The sequence below is a fragment of the Schistocerca piceifrons genome, chromosome 3 (assembly GCF_021461385.2).
Source record: "Schistocerca piceifrons isolate TAMUIC-IGC-003096 chromosome 3, iqSchPice1.1, whole genome shotgun sequence".
NCBI classification, from domain to species: Eukaryota; Metazoa; Arthropoda; class Insecta; order Orthoptera; family Acrididae; genus Schistocerca; species Schistocerca piceifrons.
Window position 1 is genome coordinate 618,656,852 of NC_060140.1, and position 20,292 is coordinate 618,677,143.

Below are 20,292 nucleotides of genomic sequence, written 5' to 3' on the forward strand. Positions count from 1 at the left end.
ACAACTGCATGGAATTTTATAGACACCTGCTGTAGCTAAAGGATGTCGTTTATCTTTTGCGGATCTTAAACCTTCTTTTATTTTCGTAGTGCGTCTGAAAACAGTCTCCACATCGTACTTGTTTAAATTTTTCCAGTGTGATCAGTGACCTTACTAAGTTGGTGTCGATACTCATCCGTCCTGGTTGTCAGTCTCTGGCGTAGTGCCCGATCTAACTCTCTGTTGGAATACCCATTCTTCATGAAGAAGACATTATCTTATTTTTTTTTTTTTGTTCTATATTACCTACAGTACAATTTTCATCACCTGTTATTACTTAACCGAATTTGAGTAGATATAATATGTTTTCAAATTTTAAATTTCTGTAAGAAGCTGTTTACGTAATGAGTTCTTAATGTGCACCCCTCTCATTCGAGATGCAGCCACCCCCCCCCCCCCCCCCACTACCACCGCCAATCGTGCACATGCGACAGCGGCGCGCGTCGCATACACACGAGTGTGCTGTTTGCGAGGATGTGCCCACTCCTGCTATACGCAGAGGCCTTCTGGGTATGAATTGTTCCACTGAACACAATGTAATGAATTATCAGGTGTTTTTAATTGTTGTCGATTGTTATCGTGGCGTCCTGGTGTTTGTTTTTGTCAGATTTTGAAAAAAATACATTTGTAGTCAGTGTAAGGAGCGTCATGAGCTCAGCTACCTTTCCGTGAGCCGACTATTAAAGGTTCTTATTGTCACTGAAGCACGTCGGATCGATGATAATGATGAAACCTGGGCTCTGAGCTGCTCTCTGACAATTGTTCGGTCCTCCTTTTCTGTCGTCTATCTAGTTGTGTTCGACCGCGGTTTACGTGTTCCTGCCAACATCGTCGTAATAGTGGCATTGACCAAATTCAAACGTTGAAGGATTCGTCTGTTACTCCAACCGGCTTCTTTGAGCCCAATCAGACGTCGTCTCACTAATGATGACATGACATCTGCGTACACTGTTCACCCGCCTGTCTGTCCAGCTGAGTACACGGAATGACATTCGTAAAGACTTTATGCCGTGATATCGAGTTGTCCCCTGTTTACTATTCTTTCCAATTGCGCTGTTAGATTATGCTGCGGCGTCACCCCGCCACCAAAGATTACCCATTTTGCATTTTCCGTCGATACCTGTGCAACTAGCAACCTGTGTTGTGCGTTTCTTTTCTCTTAGAGTGTTTAGAAACGCCCTACGTATCTTCAGAAACCATTCCGCTACCTATTACCACAGCATGGTGATATTAAGTAGTACAAGTATCAAAAGTTCGTATGAAAACACTGGAAAGGCGGTAAAAATTTTAACTCTAACTCAGAAACTGCAAATGATTAAATGAGATAGAGAGCGGCTGTTTCCTGTAGTACAAAGCATCATTCTATGTGGTCTAGGTGATCGAGAAAATGTACTGTCAAGAGGCCATTGAGATGATGGTACATTAAGGACGAAAACGGTCAAGAAAAATTTAAAACAGTTTTAAGAGTTCTCATTGACTCAGGTGATTGAACTCACCAAAAACGTTTAGAGACAGAGCCAGAATTGCTACATACCTCAGCTACACAACTCAGAATTAGCTGCTTGATTGTCTCCATTTCGTCATACTAAAAATGCTACTCAATAAAGTCAAAGAAGCTGTCCTTGGTGACGAAAAATCTATGCCAGTGGGTACAGAAAAACTCAGGTATTTTGATTTACAAAAGAGTACAGTACACGAAGAGTTCATATGCATTCTGTCTGCAACTGATTTGCCAGGCGTTGCATTATGCGATCAGATCGTTTAAGAATTAAATGAAGTCGGCCTATGTGTTGAGTACTTGATAGATCAAGGTGAAGACCCAGGTGCCTACGTGTCTGGAAAGTTTAGTGGCGTACAATCTCTGATAAAGCACACAAACTAAACCTAGCTGTCGTGAAGGCCTACTGATTGCCTACCGTTTGGAATATAATAGGAGCTCTAAACATCCAAAGGCGAAAAAATTTACAAAGTCTTAGTGATGCACGCTGACTTGAAAGGCCTGATGCATTCCCTCAATTCTAAAAGCTTTTTGACTCTATCGTACAGTTCCTTGTAGAAATGTGCAGAGCTTCCCAGTTATCGGAAATTGCAAGTCTTTTGGCTACCGTTCAACGACTCTATTTTGTCTTACCTTTAAGGTAGCCGCCGCTGTATTTGAAATTACTGTTTCACATTCACGGCGACTTCAGGCTACTACATTAGACCTAACCCTTTACTACGGAATGGTATAAAAGGCAATAAGAACACTCAATAGGCATGAGGAAATTTTCCAAGAGACGTGACGTGTTGTAGAGCCTTTGGATATCCAAGTGCGTGCACCCAATACCGCGAAAAGTTCAGTCCATCGCTCAAATTCAGCAGCACCTGATGCTAAAGAATATTACAGGTAAAATGAACCTTTCATATATACACACGTTTTTTGTTTGATGCAGCATATCTTTCTTTTCTGTTATCTTCCTGAGAACTCTACGGTAATGTCAGCCGTGTTTTGTTTCAGACTGAATGTATTCCTTCCTTTCATCGATTTTGTGTTGGGACAGTTGAGGAGTCGCTTTTAGACAGCATAGCATTTTCCCACTCTCCAACTTTCCACTCTTGTTCCAAGTACTACCGTAAAAAGAGAAAATCTGAACTCGTTAGTGGCAGCTGCAGCGTTTGCCTCACCCTCTCTCATTATCGGAGAAAAACCACTTTGGAAGGAGCTTTGGGGAGAGAGCAGAGGCACATCAGGATACAAATTAGGTATTTCCAAATTTAAAAATTCTTTTATAAATTCTCGCAACATTACCAGTAATCACTTCTAGTGAGGAGCGCACCTTCTCTTCACGTAAACTGATAAAATCGTACCTCTGTACGACAATATTTGGAGACAGGTTAAACGGTTTGGTTGCCATTTATAGTCACCGAAATGTGCCTGGCAGCTTACAACATGTCAAAGTCGCTGCAAAATTTGCAAAAAGTTATCCGGGGGGACTTGCTGTGCGTTAAACGAGGAAAACAAAATGTTGTGCCCTTTTATTAGTGTTTAGGTGTTTACGTTGATAAAGCCTATTCTCGGCTCTGTCAAGCACATTCCAAACCAAAATACTATGTCCGCGCCACTGGGTGCAAGGAAGTAGGAAGGGACACGGACGAACTCCAAGCTACTCTACAAGCTGTTGAGGAACAACTGCCATTAAGAGAGAAATGAGAGGACTTCAAATGTTTCAATGACAAACCCAAGAAGAAGAGTGGGGTTACTTGGATAGGAGAAAGAGAGAAATGTGGAAGAAATGAAAGAAGAAACCGTTGAAATAACTGTAATCAATAGCGGCCCATACGTAAAAGAAGAAGGGAGGAGGAGAGTAACGACAGATGAAAACTACTTTCTGATAAGCAAAAGCTAGATATGACTGGGTTGGAGGGAAAATGTGGCCAATAACACTGCCAATGAATAACGAACAGATTAGTAAACTAGGCAAAGGTCGCCTTAGTAGATTTAAGGAAGTTGGACGGCAGAATGGGGAGCCGAGTGTTTACATTCAGGAGCAGCTCGCTCGGGTACACAGGTACTGCACGAATATCGGGCAGTGGATTGGGACTTCAGGGAATCACAACAGCACCAACGAAACGAGGTCCATGGAAAGAGTTTTGGTTAGCGCATAAACATTTCCAAAATTCTTTCCTTTGGATCGGTACATCCGTTAGAATATTTAAAGAAATTTAGAGGGTTGGCCAGAATGATGGAATGAAGGAAAGCAAATATCATTCATTAAAAGTAATCTGGGACGAGACTTTTTCAGATGGGAACTGGAGATTATAGATGAGTATGAGGTAGCAGAGATTTTTAATCCAGGTTTTTTGAAATGGTTTTCGTCTAAGGAAAACCAACAAGTCATCCTTAGTAAATTCTGGCGAGGCGTCAGGTATGAACCGCATTAAGGTAGTATGAAAGGTTTGTGCCTAATGTAGGTGCACGAAGTGAAGCATTGGATAGTAGCCTAGGTGTGAAACCATATTTTTTGGACTAGAACTGAAGCAGCCAGTTCAGTAAGCCAAGTATTTGTTTCTGCACCCAAAGATAATGCGGAAATAGGAAGAGCGTAGCGTATCAGTAATGGAGGGGAATACAATGGTGAGTTTCGACTAGGGAACAGCAACAGTCGCACTCGATTTGAAACGAACAGAAAGCTATTTGATAACGAATTAAACTCCCAGTGATCCTGCCTCTCTACGGCAAGCCAGAACGTGGCTAGCATGGTATACTTCGGGCTGTTGGGGTTTTATTTTCTATTCTGCAGTGTCTACCTCTACAAGTACAATAATCAGCCAAAACATTGGCCGCCGACCTTCTATCGATATAAACCCGTTAGGACCTTTGGCCTAGGGGTAGCGTCTTTGATTTACAATAAAAGCGTCCTCGGTCCCGGGTTCCAAAGGCACCACTGCCTATGTTTTGATTTATAATCAGCATTGGTGGCTGAATGCTTCCGGCATAAGAACTCATCGTCATCCCGCCAATGGCCTTGTCAAAGAGGGTGCTGGAATGGATTGAGATTCAGGTCACCCTCTTGTCCTTCGGGTGGTAAACTGCCTCTGAAGGCGAAAGAATAAGCAATGATCAACGGTATGACGATGCAGAAGGGAGTGGAAACCACTGCATTAAAAACACGTAGTGTTTATCCACAGAACACGTGTCCTGTAATTGAAAAAGTGTAGTGACAATCTCTCCATTGGCAAAACATTCCGGAATCGTCCCCCATTTGGATCTCCGGGAGCAGATTACCGAAAGGGACGTGACCATGAGAACAATATTGAATAATCAACGAAGGGATAATGTTCTACGAGTCGGAGAGTGGAATGTCAGAAGCTTGAACCAGATAGGAAAGCTAGAAAATATGGTCAGATGAATATAGAGTAATATCAACAGCAACAGAAAATGGTATAACCGCACTAGGATTCGTTGTGAATCGAAAAGTAGGGCAGAGAGAGTGTTACTGTGAGCAATTCAGTGATAGATGTGTTCTTATCAGAATCGACAGCAAACCAACAACGACAACGTTAGTTCAGATATACATGCCGCTGACGCAAGCTAAGGATGAAGAAGCAGAGAAAGTAAGGATAATACCTAAGGGTAATACTATACTGTATTAAATAAAGGGAGATGAAAACCTAATAGTCATGGCAGACTGGAGGAAACAGTGCAAGAAGGGTTACAGGAGAGTAGGGGCTTGGGACAAGGAATGAGAAAGTCTGAGTTCTGTAATAAAGTTCAGCTAGTAATAGCCAATACTCTGTTGAAGAATCACATGAGGATGTGGTATACTTGGAATAGGCCGGCTGATACGGGAAGATTTCAGGTAGATTACGCCGTGATCAGACAGAGGTTCCGAAATCAGATATTGGATTGTAAGGCGTACCCAGGAGAACATATAGATTCAGATCACAATGTAACAGTGATGAAGATTTTGATGAAGTTAAGGAGACTAGACAGAAAGAATCAATACACAAAGAAGTGGGATACAGAAGCACTAAGGAATGACGAGATACACTTGAAGTTCTCTAAGGCTATAAATGCAGCAGTCAGAAACAGATCAGTAGGCAGTACTGTTGAAGAGGAATGGACATCTCTAAAAAGAATAATCACAGAAGCTGGGAAGAGAACACAAGTACAAAGAAGGTAACTGCGATGAACCCATGGGTAACAGAAGAAATACTTCAGTTAATCAACGAAAGAAGAAGTACAAAAATTCTCAGGGAAATTCAGGAATACAGAAATACAATTCGCTGAGGAATGAAATAAATAGGAAGTGCAGGGAAGCTAAGACTAAATGGCTGCATGAAACATGTGAGGAAACGGAAAAAAATGATTGTCGAAGGACTGACTCAGCATGTAGGAAAGTCAAAACAATCTTCGGTGAAATTTAAAGCAAGGGTGGTAGCACTAAGAGTGCAACGGGAATTCCGCTCTTAAATGCAGAGGAGAGAGCGGCTGGGTGAAACGAGCACACTGAAGGCCTCTAAGAGGGCAAAGGTTTGTCAGATGTTATAGAAGAAGAAATAATTATGAAAAATCCACCTCGATTGCACAAACTACCTGGTGTTTACCTAGGTTTCAGCGTGGGTAACCACGCCTTCTTCAGAACAAATATAATACCGCTTGCCTAAATAGGCATAATCAAAGGCTAAAATCAACACTTACAGTGGCAAGACCTCATAAAATTTTTTTACAAATACACGGTACATACGTACCAAGTCAATAATATAACTTATCTCAACCCTGTGTGTGCTGTCTCGCCCCAGCCAACGTACGATGGTCACAGGCTCTCCACCGAACAGTATGTCAGCACATACCTCAGATCACCGCTCCATCCCTCCAAATGGTGGGAAATGGTCAATCTCTGTCCAGCTGCCAGGGAGGAAGGTTAGGTTAGTGTAATTTATTTATTATTATTATTATTACTGGCAGTAAACTGATTGTTGGATTGTCCTGCGCACTCCACCCCCCACCCCCGCCCCCACTTTCCACCGCCCCCCATGACAACTTTAAGCAACACCACACCTCAACTTTTTTCTGATTGCATGTGTATATGCTCATTTGAAGTTCGAAAACTGACTGCCCTAGTTCACAATATAGTCACCAGAGTGAGTTCAAACCGGTCTACAACAACCATTCCACTCTCCACCATCCCCCACGCCACTTTTTATTTTCTACTGCGAGGAGTATTTAACTATTTGCAGGGCTGTAGCAGTACCGAAAATAACGTACAGTGGTTGAAATCGAGGCTTCACGATTGGTAATATGCACGGAAAATCTCTATGTATATGTGTGTAGAGCTGTCAGCGGCAAACTATTGCTGTTCAAACGCATCACTTGCTAACTGATCGTCTATAAATGATGGTGTCAGGGAGACACACTCTTTACATAGAGAGAAGGGAAAATTTTACAGCCCAAGTTGCTAAGTCCAGTCGACACACTGTGTACTACTGAATAACTTATTACTAGTGTAAAAAAAATCGAAATCTATAGCTTGTAGAGGTCCTGTCAGGGCTCTGGGTACGTATCAGAGTTGAAACGTATAAACAAAAGTAGCGAAAGTAATCTGGCAAGCAATAATAGCACATACTTACGGGAAAATTATCGGAGCAGCAACAGAAATCAACTTTGTACACATGTCAGCTTACTGTTGTAGATCCCTACAGGAGGAAGTGGAAGTCAAGTGAACATGTAGAACTATTTCCAGACTTTAATTTTCTATAAAGTGCAGCACTATATGAGTCTGCAGACAAGCTATCTGATGTGTTTTTTGGAGCAGTACACGGAACTGTTTCTAACTTTGTGCTTCCAGTACATCCATCATCTGCACTGCACGTTGAGCCTCTTCTAGGTATGAAGCGAGTGTGACTGTATCTTTCATGATCGTCCTATCCAGAATGCATGCATGTAGATCATCGGGAGGAGGGGAATTCTTAGATTTTTTTTAGTAAGCTGGTGTATAGCACAGGCTAATATTCTTGTATAAAATCAAACAGCGCATGGGTATGTCAGCAATATGACCGTATACACACGGAAAACTATAGAAAAATATAAAAAACGACATAAAATCGGTAAGGGCCGAGAAAAACCTGGTATAATTACGAGAAACTGATGGGAAATACGTAAAATTGAGATAAATACGACGAAATATGTAAAATCGCGAAAGCCTAGCAGAATTACGTAAATTTATTGTGAATACATAAAATTAGAAAAAAAGTAGCATGAAATGCTGTTAATTGAGGTGAAGTGATGGTATGCAGACACTCAAGATCGAGAAAAGCTTAAAAATTATGCTCTGTTGGCATGCAGTTTTAATTCCCCACCCGTAAACTACATGGGAGCTTGTAAATCATACTTCAAAGAAGACAATATAAGCATTATACGGAAGCGCTGTAGAAATGCACGTGAAACATATGTCCCGCAGTCCTGGACAGTGTTCTTACACATCCAGTCGAATATGTATATTTCTGAATTAGGGTTGTTGCTCAAAAGTAATGTTATACCACAAGTGTTGAGGAGAAGGATCAATGCATTTAACAGACTTGAGCCATTCTCTAGCGCGTTCTGTAGGAGAGTGGACTGATACTACACATATTTTCCTTGGCGGTTTGAGGAGGGGGTACTCAAGAGATGTGGTGTCAGGACGAAGTTGCTATATTGTTCTTGATGTCAGCAAGACTACCTAACATCAGACCACGACTTCTGTGTGCGCGAGGGAGGCTACCAGATCTGGGGGGATGCTACTGCAGTAATGTTGTTACATCTCCTTTGGCTACTAATCGTGGTGTTTCCTCGTAAGATGTCACTGTTTCTCCGTGTGCATTTTCATGCAGTGTGACATGGGTGGTAACTCAATGTGTCAACTTACGAAAATATTTTTGCCGTTTTTCCTCATTCTATTTCTTAGTGAGGCATGGCCGCGTCTATCAAAACCGTTACTACTACTGAGAAGTACGACTGATACGGGAAATATGATTGAGGGTACGTACATATTCTACTTAAAAGACTTACAAAATACATAAATTTCCTAAAAGACAGCACAGCAGCTTACCGAATTCGTTCTAGTTGGTTTATAAGCGGTCTCAGCGACGGGTGAACATCGATGATACTTTCATAGTGAGAAACAGTCTCCACACCAAAATAAAATTCACGATGGAGGTAAAAAGGGACATCTACCCTTTCTAGGTGTGCTGGTTACAGAAAATTAGGAGGAACCTAATACGTACAGCGACGAACACACTCGCGGAGCTATACATGCATAAGCCGACAAATCATCAAAAATAGGAATGATCAATACACTAAGGACGAATATGTAAGATGCAACACCGACAGAATTTTCTGATAAGTAATGGGTGCTCCAGCCATTGCATAAGAAACAGAGGAGGAAAATATTGGCTACAGCCTTCCTACGATATATCCCTATCGTGATTGTATATAGGGGACGGTAGCTTATGGTTAGCCCAATTTTTGTTCTGCCCACAGCTGTGTGTTAAGTGCCCTCCGCCTGCAGGGTTAGAAACCTCTTTCGATTGTGGAGGATCTGAGCAATATATTAGCACAAACTCTTTCAGCATGATGGGTGTCTTACAAAAGGTTGTAGGAGTGATAATTGCAGTTTTCTGCGCCCGTGTTATTCGTTGTGATAGGACTGTCATATATGAACTGAAGAGAAAAAAAATGATGGAGAGCTTAGATTTTTCGGACAAATACTTAATGACAATTCGTAGAAAAGTATTTGACATGTCAGAATGCATGATACGACTTGTGAAAACAGGATGTCACACTGCGTGCCACCACAGAAATTCTGTACTGTGATCGATATTCTGGAATACATGAATAGCTTAACTGCACAGGTTTGGAGGCTGTTTGGTATACTTCCGAGAATTAATCCAAATAGACATGCTGCACAGTTATCTGTCTATCAACATTCATACTCTGGTACAAACCAATGATGCCTTAGTCGACAAATTCGTGTGATCTGCGTATGTAGTTATGTGTGTAAACATACGTCGAAATGTGTAGCATAAGGCTCGAGTGTACTGCCGCAAACTCAGATGACGAGCTCCAACTTGACCGACCAAATATAAGACGCCACTATGTTGATTGTATTTAAAGGACGCAGTGGAACTATCAAAAACACAAAAAAGGATGGCCCCATCCAGTCGGTAAGTATAGCAGGTTTGTTAAATAGTGGCCTCTCCTCGATTCTGACTGAATTGAAGGCCTGTATGTTAAATCATTTCGTGGAAGTGAAGTCGAGAAACCTCATGGGGGTGAGATGTCTGGTGGTGAGATGAGGTTCTCGCAGAAGTTAGCTAGACCCTCCGAAGTTACTCTTTCTGTAATAGCGTGTCAGCACTATCTGCTCTTGCATATGCCGATTATCGTGCAGGGACGTATGTAAAATAAGTAAGAGACATGAGGGGTTTTTAATTGTAATTAAACACTTTATTCCTCGACAGGTATGTGACAAATGGTTCAAATGGCTCTGAGCACAATGGGGCTTAATATCTGAGGTCATCAGACCACTAGAACTTAGAACTACTTAAACCTAAAAAACCTAACGACATCACACACATCCATGTCCGAGGCAGGATTCGAACCTGCGACCGTAGCGGGCGCACGGTTCCAGACTGAAGCGCCTAGAACCGCTCGACCACACCGGCCTGCTAGGTATGTGACAACCACGATGTTGCGGAAGGATATTGCTATTGGGCAGCGTGAAACGATACTTAGCTGTTGTGAGTATGAGAATTCCATAATGTTTCGACGCTACAAACCAATAAATGATAATCGGAAATGTTCTGTTGGAATGTAAAGTTACTGTAGTTAGTGTTAAGACATGTGCAAAGAAAATGACGTGGGTAGACCTAAGTCCGGTTGTAAGGGATGTAATTTTGTTTCTTTTAATTGATGGTAGGTTAAAAAAGATAACTGGACATTAAATACAACTGTTCCAAGGAACTTCGTATCGCAGAACAGGGAACGCAAACGGAGACATCTCCGGTCGGTAGGGGACACAGCGCTCTCAGTTGCATATTTTAGGAAAAATGACACATGTGATTCTTCTTTTTTCTGTAGAGTGACCTGGTGTCTCGCTTTATTTTGTTGTCAACCGGCTTAACACATGCCCCTGGTAAGGGACTAGGGCCTTTGGCTGCTGGGTGGCTGAGACGTCTGCTTGCATCAGCCATGGCAGTGGCCGGTTCTTCCAGCCAGTTTTCTTAATATTTCGTAAACGCCACCTCGATGTACCGTTGCAATGGTAAAATGGTATCTGGCATAGTGAATAAACAACATTCTCTTTAATTATAGCTTCTTGTTGCCGAAAGTAAAATGATTGGGTTATTGCGATATATGAACAGATAGTGCGAAAGCCTGTGCTCTGTGATGTTAATTCACCTGTCCGAAATGTTTGTAATACCCACATGTATGACAATTTATTCACAGACACTGATTTGAACACCAGGGACGCTCACAAATAATGTGATGTGTCCATCAAACTGAAAGAAATCGGTTAACATAGATGTTCCTTCAGAGTTTAATGTTGTCACTTTTTGTTTCGTCCCTTGGAAGTTTCAAAATGCAAGGACTTTCAGCAGTGGTCAGTAGTTTTCGCAGCCTAGTAGTGGAAGCTATTTCGATTTTATGAATGGTAGACATGTATAGGAGATAAGATAGTAAATCTGTCAGATGTATCACTATAGAGCTCCTACCTCTGCAGCCTGCTGATCTGTAATTGGTAGCAGGTATGTGGTTTTTTCACATAAATGGAAGTCACAAAATGATAGGAGGCGTAGAAAGAGAAAGACAGACAGAGAAAGAGAGAAAGAGAGAGAGAGAGAGAGAGAGAGAGACGTGAATTGTATCCTGTAGTTGAATGCAAAAATAACTGTATAGATGCTGTTCTATATTGACAGTTCAATCATCTGAAAGGAGTCTGAAAGGAGTGTAGTGGCCTTATGCATGAGGAGTGCCCTCTAACTATACCGACATCGCTCATAAAACTAAAAGAAAATGGACTGCACTGATTAACGTGTAAAAATTATTTTAACATCGGTGCAGTTGTGCGTCCTAATAGATTCTTGTTTATAAGTGGTGTATTTATGTTCAATACAACTGTTTACACTGAAATGTTTCTCTCAGAATAGCGAGCGCCTGTGGGGGCAACTACTGGTGGTGTGGTGTGATTGTCTCTCTTGGGTGGCTGCAGCTGCATTTTTAGACAAACAACATGCAGCCTTCTTTCTTCAGTTTGTTCTCTACCCCACTGGAGCGGTGACTTATTTTGTATGTGTTGATGTTGTCTGCATCGATAGTGCTCACTGCCCAATCCAAGTGCTCCGCTGGAAATTCTGCCTCCGGCTGTAGCCACACTGACTGCTTGCAGCTACAGCAGTCAGGGGTGTGTGGTGGCAGCGGTCGTCAGAAAAAGCGTTCTGGAGAGTTCTCTGGAATCTGGTTGTTGTTCCAGGGGCTGATAAATACATTCATAGAACAATCTGACTTTGGTGGAACTCTTTGTGTACCACCGGCAACAGGTTCTGGAACAGATCAGAAAAACTGCTTCTACTTCTGCAAGGCCTAGGGGATAGATGGGATGGAGGAAAGGTTTCAGAGGAAAGAGGTAGTGGTGGTTCTGGTGTTATTTGTTTGCTACCACATGCCGAAGAGAACACAGCGTTATGGTGGTGAGTGAATTTCATTTCCGGTAGCTGTGTGACGTTACTACAATGCTTTTCGTTAATTTCCGATGTATGTTGCATTACGGTTCATTGTTTACGAGTTGTGGTTTTTCACGTTAATGTCGATGTTTTTTCGTCCAAGAGTGGTGAGGCATTTAGCATGATCTGTGTGTGCGCGCTTGTGTATGTATTTCAAACATCAAGGCTGTTTGGTTTCGAGAGGTGTTTAGTTGTTGGATTACATGATTTTTTCTTCTGGGAGCAGTGAAGCATTTACCATGAATTGTGTTTGTTTGCCTGTGTGCATATGCATTTGAACCATCAACACTATTTGGTTTCAGGTTGTGTTAGCTGTTGGATTGAACGATTTTTTGAAATTGATGATTTTTTTTTCAATTACAGTTCTGGAAATGGTTCTGCGGATGAATGAATTGATGTTAAAAATCTTGGAGGTGAATCTCAGGTGAGCATACACAGAGCATTCCCCACCAATCTATACTGTCGTAGTTATGTTATTTGGACTTGTAGTAATACTTGCACCAGCAGCTAAGCTTTTTTTTCAGTGGGGCAGCTGTGGAACGGTTTCAAGTGGTACTGCTGACTAAGTCACACAAATGATCAGCAAAAATTGAAGATGGGGCCTATAGAAAGTGGGGGCAGGGGTGGTTTAGTGTGGGGTGGTTATAGGACAGTTTGAATTCATTGTGGTGACTGTGTTGTGAACTAGGGCATTCAGTCTTAGAAATTCAACTGAACAGATAAACACACAATGACAAAAAACTTGGGGGTGGGGGTGGCTAGAAGTGCTGGTGGTGGACAGTGGAAAGTGAGGGTGGGGGTTGGTGGAGTGTGGAGGACAGTCCAGCAGTCAGTTACCCACCAAAAATAATAGTAAATGAAGTACCCTACCATAGTTTTCCTCTCTAGTAGCTGGATAGAGACTGACCACTTCTCAGAATTTGCAGGGGCCGTGGGGTATTGGGGGTGCATGATCATAGGAGTTGGGGGAGGGGTGTGAGGAGTGAGCAGCGCACTCTGGTGGATGTAGTGTGAACCAGCTCAGACAATCCCTACACGTCGAGGTGAACATACATACATCTCCATGTTATGTTACTGAAAGTACTCCAACTGAACTATAAATAAATAAATAAAATACCCTGCCTTCCTCTCCAGCACAGAATTATCGTTTCCCAACAAAGTAAAAAAAAATGTACCCTACCCTAACCTTTATATCTGGCGGATGGACAGAGGCTGATCGTTTCCCACCATTGGGGTAGGTGATATCAGAGGAATGGTGGGAGTGGTATGGAGGAAGTAGCCCAGTTGCCCTATTTCCCACAATTTCCGGTGGCTGGAGGGGGGGATATGACGTCATAGCGAGGAACTCAGATGCCATTTACATAAGTTACCTGCAGCAGAAATCCCTTAGCCCCACCACTCGTGTTCTGTGAACATTTGACCAGTTACACCATTTTCAAGATATTCGTTCATAGGCTCTGCATAATAATAAACTGCCCTTTGCAAAGTCGCTCATCTCAATGGAATTCTCCTTTTCAATCCAAATCTTCGCTACAGTGATCTCCTGTCGGTGTCTGCCCTTCTTACATACTTTTGTTACCAAGTCTCGTGCCTACAATGCCACCAGGCAGCATCCAACGTCAGAGTGGGTAGTGGTCACAAAGTTTTCCTGATCCATTTACGTTGCTAGTAAAAGAACAAGAAAAGTCAAAAACATTGATATCTGTAACACCATCAATGAGAAATATCTTATTAGCAGTTCTAAAAAATGTGTAAATATTGGGCCTCTTTCAATTTCTTGAACCTGTCTCTATTTTCTAACCATTTTGTTGAAGACCAGAATGGTTCTGGAGTGAGCAGACCACCCACGCTTTTATTGGAAGATGGGGCGGAACGCCAGTAAAAGAGCAAATGAAAGATCGTCCGATTGAGTCACATACTCTATGCCTCATTCAATTCAGAAATATATTTGATGAACACTTCCAGCCCCCTTCAATTATTCTACCAGACCTTCTGTAAGTGAATGGCTGCTAGGTTTTCTGCAGACAGTCATATCTGAATGTTCGCTCAAACATTCGTATTGGTCTAGATGCACAACGGCAGTGCCCCATTAGATTGCAAGTTATCTTCATAATGTCCTGTGGAAACACATGACTGTAAACGAATGCAGATTAGCTGGTGTCAGAAAACGGCTACATGCTGGTAAATGAGTGCGATGTTACTTTTACAGTGTGTCGTAGGTATATCAAATGTCTGTAAATTTAAAGAAATGGAAAATTATACAGTACTACGACTGCAAGGATGTTACAAACATAAGAACAGGAATAACTTAGCGCCTGCCAGTATGATAAGACTTTCAGTTGTTGCTAAGCTATTATACTTACATCACTGAGGGTGCTGAGTGTGAACTCCTTAGAAGGGAAGTAGAAATCCCGTATCTTCTTAGTGATCAGATCTGCATTTAAGGACGTGTGGTACAGTAATGTTATGGGAAACAGTCTGTCACTCTTGTTCTTTAGTTCTTGAAATAATGTCTCGTTTGAAACAAAAGCTGAAATAAAAATGTGAACTATTAGTTGAAAGTGGATAATGACTGCTAAGATTTACAAGCTGTTGAACCATGTTGAAAAAAATTCGTTGATGAATGGACAGAACGTACTCGCTAGAAAAAAATGGCTCTGAGCACTATGGGACTTAACATATGAGGTCATCAGTCCCCTTAGAACTTCGAACTACTTAAACCTAACTGACCTAAGGACATCACACACATCCATGCCCGAGGCATGATTCGATCGTGCGACCGTAGCGGTAGCGCGGCTCCAGACTGTAGCGCCTAGAATCGCTCAGCCATAGGGGCTGGCGATACTGGGTGCCCATAATTAAAGTTCTTAAAGTTCCAGTTTCAAAACTCTGTAGAAAGGGAATCACTGCTGAGAATGGAGTTAAGTTCGAACATTTATTATTGACGCAGGGGAAACGTCATAATAAATAGCCTATAGATGGTGCTGTAAGAGTCTTAACGTAAATAGGGTCGGCTACAAATGACAGATGAATCGCAATACGACGGCTATGGTTTGAGTTCTATATTACACCACCCAAGCTGTTCAGTGTACATGACTGCACAACTTCGCCAGTCAACAGCTGTGGCACTGTTACGTAGGTAAGTCAATCCACCACGGCAAGGTCGTACCTCATCGGATGGGAAAGATCGGGTGTTAATTGTCCTGAGGCCAAAGGCAGCATAAAAGAAAAATGACATCGGTTCTTAACAGTCTTTGGGCCAAAAAACCGCATAAAAAGCAAAATTACATGTCTTTATAACTGCCGTGAGCCTGGAACAAGACATGTTGAGTATGCAGGCCACCATTTTGTAACAAGTTGACATCTAAAAACAGATTCTTCAACACGTTCAGAATACGCTGCGCAAGTGTTCCTTCAATGCAGCTACGTACGTGATTGGATCACAGAACAAAACATCTCTCACGTAAGACCACAGGCAGAAGTTACACGGTTTAAGATCAGGTGATCTGGACGACGAGGCGGTAGGGAAATGACGGCTGACAATTCTAGCATTTTCGAAAAGCCGCTGCAGCAACCGCTTCACTGGCTGTGCAGTGTGCGGAGGAGCGGCGTCTTCCATAGAAATGACCCTACTCACACAACCATGGTGGAACGACATTGGTGTGCAAAAGGCTCCCGTAGCCCTCACCAGTGACGATTCAGGTAAGGACGCGCAGGACTCATCTCCACGGAAACGTACGGCCCTACGATAAACGATGCCATCAAACTGCACCGCACAGTCGCCTTTGCAGAATGAGGTTGTAATGGTTGACGGGCGTGCGGATTTTCATTACCAATAGTCTACAATGCCGCAAATTGACATGTCCTTGTTGTTGTTGTTGTGGTCTTCAGTCCTGAGACTGGTTTGATGCAGCTCTCCATGCTATTCTATCCTGTGCAAGCTTCTTCATCTCCCAGTACCTACTGCAACCTACATCCTTCTGAATCTGCTTAGTGTATTCATCTCTTGGTCTCCCTCTACGATTTTTACCCTCCATGCTGCCCTCCAATGCTAAATTTGTGAGCCCTTGATGCCTCAAAACATGTCCTACCAACCGATCTCTTCTTCTAGTCAAACTGTGCCACAAACTTCTCTTCTCCCCAATCCTATTCAATACCTCCTCATTAGTTACGTGATCTACCCACCTTATCTTCAGCATTCTTCTGTAGCACCACATTTCGAAAGCTTCTATTCTCTTCTTGTCCAAACTAGTTATCGTCCATGTTTCACTTCCATACATGGCTACACTCCATACAAATACTTTCAGAAACGACTTCCTGACACTTAAATCTATATTCGATGTTAACAAATTTCTCTTCTTCAGAAACGATTTCCTTGCCATTGCCAGTCTACATTTTATATCCTCTCTACTTCGACCATCATCAGTTATTTTACTCCCTAAATAGCAAAACTCCTTCACTACTTTAAGCGTCTCATTTCCTAATCTAATTCTCTCAGCATCACCCGATTTAATTTGACTACATTCCATTATCCTCATTTTGCTTTTGTTGATGTTCATCTTATATCCTCCTTTCAAGACACTCTCCATTCCGTTCAACTGCTGTTCCAAGTCCTTTGCTGTCTCTGACAGAATTACAATGTCATCGGCGAACCTCAAAGTTTTTACTTCTTCTCCATGAATTTTAATACCTACTCCGAATTTTTCTTTTGTTTCCTTTACTGCTTGCTCAATATACAGATTGAATAACATCGGGGAGAGGCTACAACCCTGTCTCACTCCTTTCCCAACCACTGCTTCCCTTTCATGCCCCTCGACTCTTATAACTGCCATCTGATTTCTGTACAAATTGTAAATAGCCATTCGCTCCCTGTATTTTATACCTGCCACCTTCAGAATTTGAAAGAGAGTATTCCAGTTAACATTGTCAAAAGCTTTCTCTAAGTCTACAAATGCTAGAAACGTAGGTTTGCCTTTTCTTAATCTTTCTTCTAAGATAAGTCGTAAGGTTAGTATTGCCTCACGTGTTTCAACATTTCTACGGAATCCAAACTGATCTTCCCCGAGGTCCATTTCTACCAGTTTTTCCATTCGTCTGTAAAGAATTCGCGTTAGTATTTTGCAGCTGTGACTTGTTAAACTGAGAGTTCGGTAATTTTCACATCTGTCAACACCTGCTTTCTTTGGGATTGGAATTATTATATTCTTCTTGAAGTCTGAGGGTATTTCACCTGTCTCATACATCTTGCTCACCAGATGGTAGAGTTTTGTCATGACTGGCTCTCCCAAGGCCGTCAGTAGTTCTAATGGAATGTTGTCTACACCCGGGGCCTTGTTTCGACTCAGGTCTTTCAGTGCTCTGTCAAACTCTTCACGCAGTATCTTATCTCCCATTTCGTCTTCATCTACATCCTCTTCCATTTCCATAATATTGTCCTCAAGTACATCACCGTTGTATAAACCCCCTATATACTCCTTCCACCTTTCTGCCTTCCCTTCTTTGCTTAGAACTGGGTTGCCATCTGAGCTCTTGATATTCATACAAGTGGTTCTCTTCTCTCCAAAGGTCTCTTTAATTTTCCTGCAGGCAGTATCTATCTTACCCCTAGTGAGACAAGCCTCTACATCCTTACATTTGTCCTCTAGCCATCCCTGCTTAGCCATTTTGCACTTCCTGTCGATCTCATTTTTGAGACGTTTGTATTCCTTTTTGCCTGCTTCATTTACTGCATTTTTATATTTTCTCCTTTCATCAATTAAATTCAATATTTCTTTTGTTACCCAAGGATTTCTGTTAGCCCTCGCCTTTTTACCTACTTGATCGTCTGCTGCCTTCACTACTTCATCTCTCAGAGCTACTCATTCTTCTTCTACTGTATTTCTTTCCCCCATTCCTATCAATTGTTCCCTTATGCTCTCCCTGAAACTCTCTACAACCTCTGGTTCTTTCAGTTTATCCAGGTCCCATCTCCTTAGATTCCCACCTTTTTACAGTTTCTTCAGTTTCAATCTGCAGTTCATAACCAATAGATTGTGGTCAGAATCCACATCTGCCCCTGGAAATGTCTTACAATTTAAAACCTGGTTCCTAAATCTCTGTCTTACCATTATATAATCTATCTGATACCTACTAGTATCTCCAGGATTCTTTCAGGTATACAACCTTATTTTATGATTCTTGAACCAAGTGTTAGCTATGATTAAGTTATGCTCTGTGCAAAATTCTACAAGGCGGCTTCCTCTTTCATTTCTTCCCCCCAATCCATATTCACCTACTATGTTTCCTTCTCTCCCTTTTCCTACTGACGAATTCTAGTCACCCATGACTATTAAATTTTCGTCTCCCTTCACTACCTGAATAATTTCTTTTATCTCGTCATACATTTCATCTATTTCTTCATCATCTGCAGAGCTAGTTGGCATATAAACTTGTACTACTGTAGTAGGCATGGGCTTTGTGTCTATCTTGGCCACAATAATGCCTTCACTATGCTGTTTGTAGTAGCTAACCCGCACTCCTATTTTTTTATTCATTATTAAACCTACTCCTGCATTACACCTATTTGATTTTGTATTTATAACCCTGTAATCACCTGACCAAAAGTCTTGTTCCTCCTGCCACCGAACTTCACTAATTCCCACTATATCTAACTTTAACCTATCCATTTCCCTTTTTAAATTTTCTAACCTACCTGCCCGATTAAGGGATCTGACATTCCACGCTCCGATCCGTAGAACGCCAGTTTTCTTTCTCCTGATAACGACGTCCTCTTGAGTAGTCCCCGCCCGGAGATCCGAATGGGGGACTATTTTACCTCCGGAATATTTTACCCAAGAGGACGCCATCATCATTTAATCATACAGTAAAGCTGCATGTCCTCGGGAAAAATTACGGCTGTAGTTTCCCCTTGCTTTCAGCCGTTCGCAGTACCAGCACAGCAAGGCCGTTTTGGTTAATGTTGCAAGGCCAGATCAGTCAATCATCCAGACTGTTGCCCCTGCAACTACTGAAAAGGCTGCTGCCCCTCTTCAGGATCCACATGTTTGTCTGGCCTCTCAACAGATACCCCTCCGTTGTGGTTGCACCTACGGTACGGCCATCTGTATCGCTGAGGCACGCAAGGTCCATAGTTCATGGGGGGGGGACATGTGCTTGGAGATGGAAATTGGCTTCGTCTGTCCACAGAATATTCCATGGCTAATCATTGTCTGCTTCCATGCGGGCAAGAAATTCCAGAGCGAATGTTTGTCTCCCTGACAGATCAGCAGGAAGCAACTCCTCATCATGGATGATTTGTATGAAATGTACTGCAGGATTTTTCGTATAATTTCATGCGTTGTGCTCGCAGGCACGTTCAGCATTCTGGCAGTTTCCCGTGCACTTTATGTTTGCATACCACCGTCCGACTCCTGATGCAGTGCTGTGACCACAAATTCCATACATGTCCAATCAGCAGCTTTCCTCACTCTGCCGCATTGCACTTGAAAAGAACATTTTTTTCTTTATTGTTAGTTCATATCCCTGCCCCGAGTGGGCAGGGGTAGGCTGGAAGCGCATAATACGCCGCTCTTCGGCCAAGCGGCTATAGAAACTAGCACAGGAGAAATGTGAAATACAAACAATACGTGTATTAAAGATGATGTTGACACATGACAGAGCTAAGTAATTGGAGCTAAAGTATACATAAAAGGAACAGTTAAGCGAGACATGAGTGCATAAAATCCACCTGTAATTAAAATGACAGTCGACGAAGACATAGTACAGAAACAATGGCGCACGAGGAGCACAGTTAATAATGGCGTCCCCAGTATGAAAGCCATATGGGACAACACATAACACACACTGCTCTTATGTAAAACATACAGCAAGCGCCACACCACGACAGAGACAAACTGGATTAAAACTGGAAGGACCTGCCAAGGGTTCAAAAGAGCTTGTATTTTCGAATTTTGTAATCATTTTCTCCAGAATTTATTTTTTCATACCCTTAAGTGTCTGAAATTACTACAGGGT

At 42.1% G+C, this 20,292-nt stretch overlaps 1 protein-coding gene across 1 annotated transcript in view; it reads right to left on the reverse strand.

Moving 5' to 3' along the window:
* Positions 1–20,292, reverse strand: part of LOC124787608 (venom carboxylesterase-6-like) — a 152,074-nt gene that overhangs the window by 30,952 nt on the left and 100,830 nt on the right. The window contains exon 7 of the mRNA XM_047254359.1: positions 14,643–14,809. Within this exon, the coding sequence (XP_047110315.1) occupies positions 14,643–14,809 (167 nt within the window). The remainder of the gene's footprint in view (positions 1–14,642; positions 14,810–20,292) is intronic.